We start from the raw sequence: 13,549 nt of genomic DNA, 5'->3' as shown, positions 1-13,549 counted from the left end.
TCTTAGGGAAATGGCTCTGGAGGTTCCCTAGAGAAAGGAGCGGTCTTTGGCATAAGGTTATTGCGAGTATATATGGGACACATCCTAATGGATGGGACGCCAACACGGTGGTTAGATGGTCTCACAGATGTCCTTGGAAGGCTATTGCTCAAGTTTTCCAGGAGTTCTCCCCTTTTGTCCACCTAGTGGTGGGCAATGGGGAGAGAATTCGGTTTAGGGAAGATCTTTGGTGGGGAAACCAAACTTTGTGCTCTCAATTTGCTAATCTTTACAGAGTTATTTCTGTGAAAAACCTCACTGTCTCAAATGTCCTTGGCAATTCCTTACCACTGTCTTGGAATTTTAACTTTCGCCGCAATCTAACGGATTCAGAAATTGATCTCCTTCAGAGATTAATGTCCTCCCTTAATTCTGTGTTTTTTTCCCCTTCTTCATTAGACTCGAGAGCGTGGTCTTTGTCTTCGTCAGGCTTGTTTTTAGTGAAATCTTTTTTCTATGCCTTGTCAAAAGTTTCAAATCCTTTAATGTTCCTTCCGGCCAAGTTTTTATGGAGCTCAAAAGTCCCTTCAAAGGTTAAGGCCCTCGCTTGGTTAGTAGCACATGGGAAGGTAAATACTAATGACAAGTTGCAATTGAGAAGACCCTACAAAGCCCTCTGTCCTCAATGGTGCATTCTTTGCAAAGGAAATGGAGAGTCGATTGACCACCTTTTTCTTCATTGTCCTGTTACCATTGGACTTTGGCACAGGTTGTTCAATCTAGTAGGTTTAATTTGGGTCCCACCAAGGAGCCTTGAGGACATGTTGGTTATTTCTTTTAAAGTCTTGGGGAACTCATTAAGAGGCAAGACACTTTGGCAAATTGCTTGCCTTACTTTGATTTGGATGGTGTGGCAAGAAAGAAACAATAGGATCTTTGAGAATAAAGGGAGAACGGAAGAGATGGTTTGGGATTTGATCCGGTTTTATTCTTCTCTATGAGCTTCTTGTACTGAAGCTTTTAGAGGAGTTCCTCTAAGCATTCTACAACTCAATTGGATTGGGGTTTGCGTTTCAAGAGTTTGAAGATTGATGGGGTTTCTCTTTGTTTTTAGAGTTCTTTTGTTGGGAGTTTTTCTTTGGTTAATTTGTGTAGGAAGGACCTCTCATCCTTCCCTTGGTTTTTTTTTTTTTTCTCTTTCTATTGTCTCTTTTTCTCTCCTGTATTTGTTCTTTTATTTGTATAATCTTCTTTGTTTCTGTTCAAAAAAAAAAAAAAGGTTTTATACATCTTTATATCCATGAGGAATAACAACATCTCAATCAAATAGAATCAGAACAAATCTCCTTTCCTCATTATTCAAACCCTTATGGCCTACACACTAAATGCTAGTCCAGCTAAACAACATTGAGAGGGATGCCCCTGAATGTCATGGTACAAGAGGCTCAAAAAGATATACAAGAAAGTTCACAAGAACAAATGAACTGTTCAATGGGATGAAAATATATAAGAAATTTTAAAGTGACAACAAATGCACAGGTAGATGTAGAGATAATACTAAAATGCTAAAATGGAACATGTATTCATATGAAAATATCAGAACCAAGAAAATGGTCCTAATACTTGATTTACAACTTTCAGAAGCATACTTAGGCCCTAGTCTATATAGGCTCACCTGACCATTCTCAGATGATAGCCAACTAATGATCTCCTTTTTATATAAATAAAAAAATAAAAAAACAGAGGCAATACCATAAATATAGCAAAACATACAAGCAAGGATGAGGAAACCTTCCAAGAAAAAAGAGAAACAAGAGAAAGAAAGAGCAAAACATGCTGTCTCTTGCAAGATGATAAACCACACATGGAGGCAACAAAATAGCCAAGGAGATCAAGAAAAACGGCTTCCACAAGAGAATTCAGAGGGTTGGCCTCCCAGAACATATAGAGCAGATTCCATACGATAATCAAGAGACCATGGATAACACTGGCATTTGTAGTGCCGTCGGAATGTTTATTCTAAAACAAAGGGGGGGGAAAGAAAAAGCAAGGAGGAAACCATCTAGCTGTACTTGAATCAGAACAAATGATGGACAAAGGCAAATACAAGAAGTTGAGTAGGTCAAAATAGATAAGCTTTACAAAAATTTCTTGATTCAAGAAAAGCTCCAGCTAGATGCTATAGCAAGGAGAATAAAATTTAGGGGAAGGTGCAAGCTGTGCATGCAATAATTTATATAAAGCAACAATGATCTCAAAAGATAACAGAAGAATTAAAAAGAAAGGCAATTCTAAACAACAGTAAAACAAAAATCAGGTAACCACTAGTTACCTGAAAGCATGGTCCCATATGCTGTCAACAATATCCCAATCAACAACTACTCCATCCTTAATGGGTGATAGTACCTGATGGAAAAGTATAATGAACAATGAAGACCTCAAAATTAGCAACCATGGAAATGTCTCTCATGAATCTTCCAATAGTAACAGATTAGAATTACACAACTGACCTCCATATGATCCCGGCGATGCCCAAGGGCTTGAGAGCCCACATACAATTTGCGTTTTCCCTTGCTTTTTTCTGAATCAAAAGGTCTGCCAGTGTTCTTGGAATCATTGCCAGATCCAGAATTCTCAGTATTCGCCGGGTCATCAACTTCCATTTGATCAATTGATCCAACAACCTTAACAAACATATACACGAATTACAGTAGAGCAAGACAAAAAAAATTAAGCACCATACATACCTACATTAAAATAAAACAAAATAATTTGGAAACTACCAACTACATATGCATATGAGCGTAGATGGCTATAGAGATAGGCATATATAAATTATTGTGAAAAAAGGAACAGAAAAATCTCTCTCACCTCAAGGTCCTGCCTCTTTTTCACAAGTGAATTCTTTCTCGCAGTTATAGTCACTCTAATGGTAAAAACAGGGGAAGAAAAAGAAAAAGAAAAAACAAAAGAGAAAGAAGAAAGAAAGAAAGAAAAAGATAATAAAAATTTATTACATAAGAATTGGCCACAACAATAAAATCCGGTGTTACTTCTTCCATAAACAACCTTACTTTTTTTTATATAAGTAAAAGCAATTGTATTAAGAGTGCCTAAAGAGGAACACTCGAAAGCATACAACCTTACTTTTCTCTTTCTCAAGCTCTCATCCTATGTATAACTGATGTAGGACAACCCTAGGATGGTTGCCTACACTCAAGGGTAGGTGGGTTAGGGTTTTATTTTTAGGGTGTAAGAAGAGGAACAAGGAATAAATTTTATGGTAGAGAAAAATATAACATAAGAAATGGAGAAAAAGAAAAAACAACGAAGAAAAGATCGAAAACCTTAGAGTCCCACTAAGGCCTACTAGAGGAGTCTCACCTAGAAGAAAATCAATGGAGTCTCACCATTAAGGGTTGCAACCTTGCAATGAAAAAAAACATAATATTACTAATAATCAATTATCCCTTTGACATACATTGATTAACCTATTTATAGGCTTTTCTAGGAAATCCAAAGTCTAATAGGACTCTAATAACCTATTATGATTCTAATTCTAATTATAACATCCAAAGTCTACTAGAACTCTAATAACCTATCATGATTCAAATTCTAATTATATTATAACTTAACTAGCTAATCCTAATTAGACTCCAACAAATATTAATCCTAATTTAATTCCAAGTAATACTAATTATACTTTAATTGCAACTAATACTAATTCCCTTTCTTGATATAAATCTTGGAGATTCATCCTCGTCAATAACAATCCTATCTATAAGCACACGTGTTCCACACCATGTATGAAGTACCTCTTGAGCGTGTGTTCCTTTACCATGTAGAAAGAACAAACCAAAAAAATCTCAAAAAACGAATATACCATTGCCAATTAAATTGCAATGAATAAATATTTTTTTTATAGGTAAACAAGAAATGCATTAAAAGCACCAAAAAGAAAGCGCACCAAAGTACACAAGACATATACAATGGCCGCCAAGAGATGGCCAAAAAAGGAAAGGGAAACAAAAAACTACTCCCCTCCCTTAGTGATGACCCAACCAATCAATAAAGTCACAAAGGGACATAGGGCCTACAACTATGTACATCTTGGGCCAACATATGGGTATAGGTTACAATGTACAACCATTTACTGTGGAGAATGTCATGTATCACCATAGAAAATCAAAGTTCCCGATTATGAAAAAGTTATCTCAGTTAAAAATCTCACCATTTCAGTCATCCCTAGTACTTCCTACTTGCCTTGGAATTTTAACTTTTGTCACAACCTCACTAATCCTAAAATTGATTCTCTTGAAAGACTTATGTCATCACTCACCTCGGTATGCTTGACTCCCACCATCACAAATTCAAGGGTTTGGTCTTTATCCTCCTCTGGCTTTTTCTCAGTAAAGTCTTTCTTTATGTCTTGTCCAAATCCTCATATCCAACCCCTTTATTTCCAACCAATTTTGTTTGGAAATCAAACACCCCTTCAAAGGCCAAGGCCTTTGTTTGGTTGGTGGTGCACAAGATGGTGAATCCAATCACTTGCTACAAGTGAGAAGACCCTACAAATCCCTTAGTACACATTGGTGCATTTTATGCAAAGAAAGTGGAGAATTGATCGACCATCTTTGTCTACATTGCCCATTAACTTTGGGCTTTGGCATAAGCTCTTCAATTTAGCCAATTTGGCTTGGGTGTTGCCGAGGAGTATCAAATATATGGTGTTTATCTCTTTTAGAGGATTGGGAAATTCATTAAGAGGTAGAACTTTTTGGCAAATCGCTTGCCTCAATATTCTTTGGATTGTATGGCAAGAGAGAAACGCTAAGATTTTTTAGGATTAATGGAGAATGGAGAGACATTGTGCAATGTACTTCATTTCTACTCGTCCCTTTGGGCCTCTTGTTTCAACGCTTTTAAGGGAGTTCCACTTAATGTAATTCAACTAATTTGGCTTTCGGTTTGTAATTCATAGTAAAGGAGTATACTCTTACTTTGATCAGGTTTTGTATTTTGAGAAAAGGACCCCTCATCCTTCTCTCTTTCTTCTATCAATAAAATTTTATCTTTGTTTCTTATCAAAAAGGTTCCTGTTTATGACTGTGTTTTCAGATCAAACTTTTAACCACAACACACAGCACCTTAGATTCAATATACACAATCCCTAACAAAGTGGCATGATGCACAGGTGTCATTGCCCACACATCACAAATACACAAACTGCAAAAACCAACCATATCCCCTCTACCAACCCCCTAACCTCATCTTTCACACGCTCATACAGAGACAGACATGCCCTAATATATACATGTATCAACATGCAATAAAATGGTATACCACATGTCCAATGCTTCCCATGTGCATAAACCACAATAAAATGATGGCACAGAAACACAGGCATATCTTAATATCAATCATATTAAAAATTCAAAATATAAAAATATTGTATAATTTATAAATCTGTAAAATAAAAAAATTCAAAGTACTATATCTAGGCATGCCTTAATGATGACAATTGTGTCAGCAAACCAATGCAAGAAATTGAATGAGATTACCTAGAAGCATCAACAGTAAGTCAAAGGAGTAATATGCAAGTATTCGAGAGTCAACATGCATTCACAGGTTCCCAAATGCATTAATAAAAATTTAAAAAAAATAAAACAAAATAAAAAGAATAAAAACCACATTCTTGAGTGTTTGAGTGACATAGCATACACCTATAAACAAACCCCTCCTACCCACACCAAAAACCAAGAAGCAAACAGAAAAAAAAAAAAAACAAACAAACAAACAAACAAACGAACATAAACATAACACACACCTATAGATACATGATGCCACTACTGCCTGCTTATATTAGCTTCATCTATAACTTGAAAAACAATCCTACATTTGTCCACCCAAGGATTCACTCTCTAAAATTACACGCAGTAGACTCTGTAATAACTAGTAGACCGTAGTTACCATTGGCAACAGAAATTATCAGGTATTTAGAATACTACCTATAAGTAAATATTATTTTTGACTTCAATATGTAAGATTCTGTATTCTTTTGTTCATTCATTATATGTTTCATTCTAATATCACTTGATTTAAAAAAACAAGAAAACAAAAATAAAGCCTAAAAACATCACTACGTACTAAATAATCTATTATACTAAATAGGGATTAGGAAGACATTATTATATTCTTTTTATAGGGAAAAGAGAGCATATATTAAAAGCATCTAAGACGAGGCATTGCACAATACACACAAAGTATACAAAAAACATTCAGTATGGGCAAGAAAGATAAAAATAATAAACCTCTCACCTTCCTTTAAGCTAAACCAATCTACAAAATCTATCATAGACGTTGTATGATCCTCTATATACACCTTAGTCCAATTCATAAAAGTATATATAAAAGTGGATTTAATTGCTTGGTCAGACTGCTCAACTTCATTAAAAGCCCTCTCGTTCATTTCATTCCAAAGAATCCACAACAAGCACAGGGGAGCAACCCTTCATGCTTTCTTTCGTTTCTTCCCCATGAAAGAGTCATATCGACCTAATAGGTTTCTTCTAATTGAAGGATGCATCACCCAAACCATTTCAAATTGAGAATAAATCGGTTGTCACAACATTCTTGCTTTGGAACAATGCAGAAGCAAGTGGTATGTCATTTCCTTTTCATCTTTGCAAGATGGTTCCTAGGCAGAGACATCGACCTTCACCAATGCCCAAGTGATCCACACTATACTACTCAGGAAAGGCTCTTTATATCCCTAGAAAAGGAAGAATAAAGGGATCTAATTGAAAATTTGTCACTTTTTTTTTTTTTCATTGATAACCGAGGAACATTCCATGGCCAAGTCCTTAAGACTCTCCATAGAGACCCAAACCTCAGGGTGTTGACCGCCCCACAACAACCAGCACCGGATAAATTCAGGGTATCTTCAGTGGCAGGATTTGAATCCAAGATCATGTTCCACTTACTGGGACCACACTTCTCAGTGTTTGCCCTGACCAACCGGGCTACCTTGGAGGGTGAAAATTTGTCACTCTTGAATTCATTCGAACCCAGTCAGTCCTCCACTTCCCTTTTAATTGACAGCAATTGTAACTTTTGAAATAAAATCTCCACTTCATCAAGCTCTCAATTATTAAACTAGTCATTTTTCCAAACCCCCTTCCCCAAACTACTCCCATGTAGCTAGCACCCATCCATTTTTGTAAGAAGCAAAAGAGAATATGTTCGGGAAGGCTTCTTCCAAGGTTAGATCCTCACACCACAAGTCTTTCCAAAATTTAAACTTTTTCCTATTCCTAATTGAAAAATAAGACTTACTTTTTATACCCTCCCATTCGTCTTTTATGGCTTTCCATACCCCCACCCCATATCCATCTCTCACCCCTCTCAAACGCAACCCCCCCACCCCTTCCTCCTCTTCAAACTTCCTTATTATGATTTGTTTCAATAAGAGTTCTCGTTCTATAGCAAATTTCTAATTCTACTTGCCAAGCAATGTCTTGTTTAAGGCAAAGAGGATGGTGAATTCCGAGACCCCCATCCTTTTTTCCCAAGCAAACTATGTTCCAATTAACTAAATATGGTCTTTTCTATAATACACCACCTCCCACACAAAAGTTTCTTTGGATCTTTTCAAGTCTTGAACAGACATTTTTTGGGATGACAAATCAGGACATGAAATAAATTGGAAGGCTTGATAAAGTGCTTTTGATCAGGATAAGTCTCATACCCTTAGAAATGTATTATCTCTTCCACATCGACAATTCTTTCCTAAATCTCTCCCCCACTACATCCCACGCCTTGGAAGATTTATAAGAGGCTCCCAAAGGGGGACCCAAATAGGAAGTGGGCAACTTCCCTATTCTACAACCTAACACCAAATCTAATTCCTCCACATTAGCTACTTCTCCAATAGAAAAAACCTCATTTTTATCCAAATTAATTTTTAATCCAAATTAATTTTTAGACCAAAAATCACCACAAACCACATAACACCCAACTCAAATATCTCAACTGATCACGATTGGTGTTGTAGAGAATCATAGCATCATCGACAAACAAGAGATAAAACACTTCCATCCCCTCCCCACCCCTTATTCCCACCTTAAAACCCAAAATGAAGCCTCCACTCTTAGCTCTAGCCAACATCTAACTAAAAGCTTCCATAGCCAAGATGAACAAATAAGGGGATAGGGGATCACCCTGCCTCAAAACCTAAAACTCTGAAAGAAACCAAACGAAGTTCCATTAATGAGAACAAAAAAGCTTGTTGTGGAGATACACCATTTTATCCATCTAATCCACCTTTGGCCAAACCCCATTCTATATTGAAACGATTATTTGTGTTTAACTTTTTGAAAATATGTCTTTAGTTCTTTTATCATTGGTGTTAATAGATAACCAATACTTAAACTTACATGCATACATACATATATACGTCATGTATGTAAATACATACAAAATTACATTCTCGTATTAGTAGTTTACATATAAGTCAAGGAAATATCAAGTAGCAAAATCAGATGACATCAATTCTAAAACATGCAATAAGTTCATAAATATTAGTATTTAAATTTAAAGTAGTAGATTTAAGTGAAATTAAAATATAAATGGCCAATTGCAAAGGAAACTAACGACAATATTTTCAAAACATTTCATAATGTTTGGATTCAAAACATGTACATACATCCAAGATGAGTGGCATGCATTCTCTATGTGAACCTTATCTTGCATTATCCTCCCTATTTTTCCTTTCAGCTATATTCTAATTATCCCACATTAAACAACCTTGATTTTTCCGGAATTATGATATTACCATTTTTCCTTTAATCCGAATTAAAAAAAAAAAAAGGAGTACTAGAAGTAAAAAAGAAGAAATTGATAACTTAAGTATACACGTCGCACATCCACACACTGAAAGGTACGGAGCTATTTGGTGGGAACTGAAACAATGAAACGTACAGAGCTGTTTGGTGGACCAAATGAGGGTTTGTGTGTGTGTGTGTGTGTGGAGTCGGGTTGGGGTGGGATGGGGTGGTTTTTGGAAGTAAAAAAAAAAAAAATGAGCATGTTTAAAAAAGGCAAGACTTGAACAATTATAAATTTTCCAAACACTTAAAATGTGATTGTTTTCAGTTTAGGGTAAAAAAACATAAAAAATAATAATAATAATAATAATAATAATCTCATTTCATATTTTTCTCCTCAATTTCTCGGCAGCAAAACAGAACACAGACAGTGACAACCGACAAAACGAAGTAGAATCACCGCAATGCGAACACTTACAGAGGGAAAAACAGCCTTGGGAGCATCTTCGCCGGCGTATCCCGCTTTACAGGTGTGCGAACCAAGGTCAATCACAATGGCCGATACTTCATCTGTTTGAAATAAACTACGAATAAACAAAGAGCCTAAAAAGATATACAATAGAGTATTATACGATTACTCACCGCCTCCGTACATAATTTCGGGCTTCCCAGGCTCTTAGATTTAGCTAGAGTGAGAGAGAACCAGAGGCTTCGGCTTCGGCTTCGTCTTCCTCTCCGTCTGTCCGAGGTTTTTCTGATCTTTCTGTGCGCGGTTAGGGTTTTTGCCCCTTTTGGGCCGAGTTAAAGAGGCCCAATAAAGTCTTGATTTCGTTCTTCGGGGCCCACTAATCTAATTCGGCCCAAGTATGTATTATATTTTATTTAATTTTTCGAAATCTGAAGGTGAGCCGACCGATTTCCATTTACTCCACTTTCATGTTTTTCCTTTTTACCTTTGTTCCTATTGCTTTGTCCCATTAGTATCCTAATCATATATCTTAATGTTTTTGCTTTATATTATCATCATATTGTTTCATATCTTAATTTTATTACTTTATACCTCGATTTCATTGCTTTGAATTTAAATTTTATTACTTTGCATTTACGACTTATTGTTTTATACCTAATTCCCACAACTTTGTACGTAGGTTTTTTTTATTTTGTGCCTAGTTTTAATGTTTTATACCCTGATCTCATTAATTTCTATATCTATCTTTTCTGTTTGTAAGTTGATATCATTGTTTAATAAAATCATTTTATAATATTCGCAATGTCTTGTAACGTGAACATTCCTTTTTAAAGTGTTTTAGCGGATGCGAAATTGAATGTATTATTGTGAAATCAACTTCACGTATACTAAAGCGCTATGCAAATCACTTCAAACAAGTGCAATTTCAATCCTTTAATTTCATTTTCATACACAAAAAATCATTGACTAGATCTTTTCACTATTTAGAGAGCAATTTAATAAAGTGAAACGAGCAACACATCTTAAACATTTTGCCCCCATTGATGCAATATGAAGATAATATATCCGTGTGAGAGGTCATATGGCGTAAAAGTTTAAAAATTTTAAAAGGGGTTTTTAAAAATATAAAATAATTCAATCATTTTTTATAATAAACCTTTATACATTCTATAAGTAACTATTATTTCATATTTTAAAAAACGAAAAAACATGTCTAGATGAAAACTTAAAAGACAAATAGTTTTAATAATAACTTAAACCTTAAGGAAAATTTCTTTTAAGATTTAAATATAAAGAAAAACTTAATACTTAAGATTGTCAAGTCCTATTTAGTGTTAATTTAAATTAAGATTTATTTAAGTTTGAGAAAAAAAAAAAAAAGAAGCTAAATTCAAAGTTTGAAAATTCTAATCCATGTTAAGTAACCTTTAAAAGTTCAAAACTTTTTTAACTAATAGATTGATTATTAAGAACACGTTTAAAGTTTATGAAAAGCATAGTCCAAGTTATTGGATATAAAACTAACAGTTTGAATTCGATATGAGCATTCAAATCTAGACATTAAAGAATAAAATAAAACCTGGAATCCTGTCTTCAAATAAAAAATTGTGGGCACAAATATAGCATAGTAACTAGTAAGGTAGCGTTGGGCAGTGGAGTGGGCTTTCTAGAATTGGGCAGTAGAGTACGTGGGCGTAGAGCTGGGTAGTGGGTTCACACCCATCTTCCCACTTTTTTAATTGCTTATATGCATGTTGTTGTTTTATACTTTTATCCCCCACGGTATGACGTCATCATCGCCCTAATTTCGCCCCTTTTATTTTCTTTTTCCTTTTTATTTTTTTTTTCACCAGCGCCACGCAAACTCTCCGTCCTGCTTCCGGCCGCTATAAAGCCAACCAAAGCCTCCTTACTCACTCATTAGGCATTACTAATTACTGCTCCACCTCTGTCTGTGTCTGGCTATCCTCTCTGCAGCCAAAATGGCGGACAAGTTTTTTATTTTCTCCATTTTCGCTGCCTTCGCTCTCTCTCTTTCTCCTTTTGTTTTCTCCAGGGAGTTATCGCTGGACACTGATTCTCACAGCTCTGTGCTGGATGTTTCGGGTTCTATTCGGAAGACTCTCGACGTGCTATCTCACAAGAGCAGTGTCTCGAAACCCTCTGACCAGAGAGATGAGAAGACCACGTCGTTTTCGCCTACTTCTCTGGCTTCGTCTTTCTCTCTGGAGCTTCACCCGAGGGAGCTTCTTCATGGAGGCTCGCATAAGGACTACAGGGCTTTGATGCTTTCGCGACTCGCTCGTGACTCAGCCCGGGTCAAGGCCATCAATACTAAGCTCCAACTCGCTGTATCCGGCACCGACAAGTCCGATCTCGTGCCGATGGACACGGAGATACTCCATCCACAGGATTTCTCGACTCCGGTCACCTCCGGTACGAGTCAGGGCAGCGGCGAGTACTTTTTGAGAGTTGGAATTGGCCGGCCTTCGAAAACGTTCTACATGGTTATCGACACCGGCAGCGACGTCAACTGGCTTCAGTGCAAGCCTTGCGACGACTGCTATCAGCAAGTCGATCCGATTTTCGATCCGGCTTCATCGTCCTCGTTCTCACGTCTCGGATGCCAAACTCCACAATGCCGGAATCTCGATGTGTTCGCGTGTCGGAATGATTCGTGTCTCTACCAGGTCTCCTACGGCGACGGATCGTACACCGTCGGCGACTTCGCCACTGAAACGGTGTCGTTTGGGAACTCTGGATCTGTGGATAAGGTGGCCATCGGATGCGGTCACGACAACGAGGGCTTGTTTGTCGGTGCGGCTGGCTTGATAGGACTTGGCGGCGGCCCACTCTCGCTCACTTCTCAGATCAAAGCCTCCTCGTTCTCTTACTGCCTCGTCAACCGCGACTCCGTCGACTCGTCGACTCTCGAATTCAACTCTGCCAAGCCAAGTGACTCCGTAACCGCGCCGATTTTCAAAAACAGCAAAGTGGACACGTTCTACTACGTCGGCATCACAGGGATGAGCGTCGGCGGTGAGAAGCTCGCCATCCCGCCCTCCATCTTCGAGGTCGACGGGAGTGGAAAAGGAGGAATCATCGTAGATTGCGGCACCGCTGTGACTCGATTGCAGACTCAGGCCTACAACGCGCTCCGAGACACGTTCGTGAAGCTCACCAAGGACCTGCCATCGACGAGCGGCTTCGCCTTGTTCGACACCTGTTACAATCTCTCCTCGCGAACCAGCGTTCGTGTCCCAACGGTGGCGTTTCTGTTCGACGGAGGAAAGTCCCTGCCCTTGCCGCCGAGCAACTACCTGATTCCCGTAGACTCGGCCGGAACATTCTGTTTGGCGTTTGCTCCAACGACGGCCTCTCTGTCCATCATCGGGAACGTACAGCAGCAGGGGACACGTGTCACGTACGATTTGGCCAACTCGCAAGTTTCCTTCTCCTCGCGTAAATGTTAGTAGGTTCGATGTGAAATTACGAAACTATCTCCGAAATAAGTTAAAAAAATTACGACATAGGAAAGGCGATTTTCACTTGGTTCCGTAGAAAAATAGTGGGTGGGAAGTGGGAGGCCATCTAAATAAATGTAAAGTAGCTTTAGTGGGTGTGGCCGTGTGGGCCATTGACTCATAATTATTCGTTATTATAGGCTGTTGTCCCAGTCAGTGGCATGTATAGGAAATTAATCAAAGTATAGGGGTTAAGGGCAGTAGTTTAGCATATCATCCCCGGCTGTTATATATGCTTATGCGTTGTGTTTTCGTGTGAAAAACGTCAATAAAACAAGGAAGAAGAGAGTCAAAATGATGAAATGGTTGCATGTGTGACGCGTGGCACAATTGCTTTCAGAGCCTTGAATCGATCTCTGTCTCCTTGTCCCCTCCCCCTTTTTTGTGAAATTAGTGGTGGATGCAGTGAATGGGAGATATCCTTTCAACACTAGGGAAGATAAATAGGAAACAAGGGGAATCCTACCCACTTATATTGACTTAACAACATGTAGAATGTTTTTTTTTTTTTTAATTACAGAGAAATCAGAAATCGAATGGTATTGGTTTAAAATCTCTGATTTATTAGTACGTATATTATGGTAGAGAGAAAGAGTCAAGATCCCCGTGACTGAGAGTGAAAGGAGGGGGGACAACTTTAAATTTCAGAAATATATAGCGATGTAGGCCAGAACAGTCGCCAGCTCATCCGTTTCATTTTCCAATCTTTTAGATGGGGACCATGTCATAACCATCCACGCTGTCATGGT

General features: G+C 37.8%; 2 protein-coding genes across 2 annotated transcripts in view; one reads left to right on the top strand and one right to left on the bottom strand.

Annotated features, from left to right (window-relative positions):
- The window catches only part of LOC100266467 (actin-related protein 4), a 48,246-nt gene extending 38,658 nt beyond the window's left edge, over positions 1-9,588 (bottom strand). Inside the window, exons 1-4 of the mRNA XM_059734137.1 lie at positions 9,450-9,588; positions 9,286-9,377; positions 2,490-2,663; positions 2,312-2,385 (exon numbers count right to left, since the gene is read on the bottom strand). Coding sequence (XP_059590120.1) covers positions 2,312-2,385; positions 2,490-2,663; positions 9,286-9,377; positions 9,450-9,462 — 353 coding nt within the window. The 5' untranslated portion in view covers positions 9,463-9,588. The remainder of the gene's footprint in view (positions 1-2,311; positions 2,386-2,489; positions 2,664-9,285; positions 9,378-9,449) is intronic.
- A 1,315-nt stretch (positions 9,589-10,903) lies between these two features.
- On the top strand, positions 10,904-13,103 carry LOC100242440 (protein ASPARTIC PROTEASE IN GUARD CELL 1). Its single transcript, XM_002275128.4, has one exon. It carries the CDS (start codon positions 11,259-11,261, stop codon positions 12,747-12,749), a length of 1,491 nt encoding a protein of 496 aa, XP_002275164.1. The 5' UTR covers positions 10,904-11,258; the 3' UTR covers positions 12,750-13,103.
- The last annotated feature ends 446 nt before the right edge of the window (positions 13,104-13,549 follow it).

Source organism: Vitis vinifera, chromosome 17 (genome assembly GCF_030704535.1).
Source record: "Vitis vinifera cultivar Pinot Noir 40024 chromosome 17, ASM3070453v1".
Lineage (NCBI taxonomy): Eukaryota > Viridiplantae > Streptophyta > Magnoliopsida > Vitales > Vitaceae > Vitis > Vitis vinifera.
The sequence above is the reverse complement of the archived record's forward strand: the minus strand, read 5'-3'. Positions and strand labels throughout refer to the sequence as shown.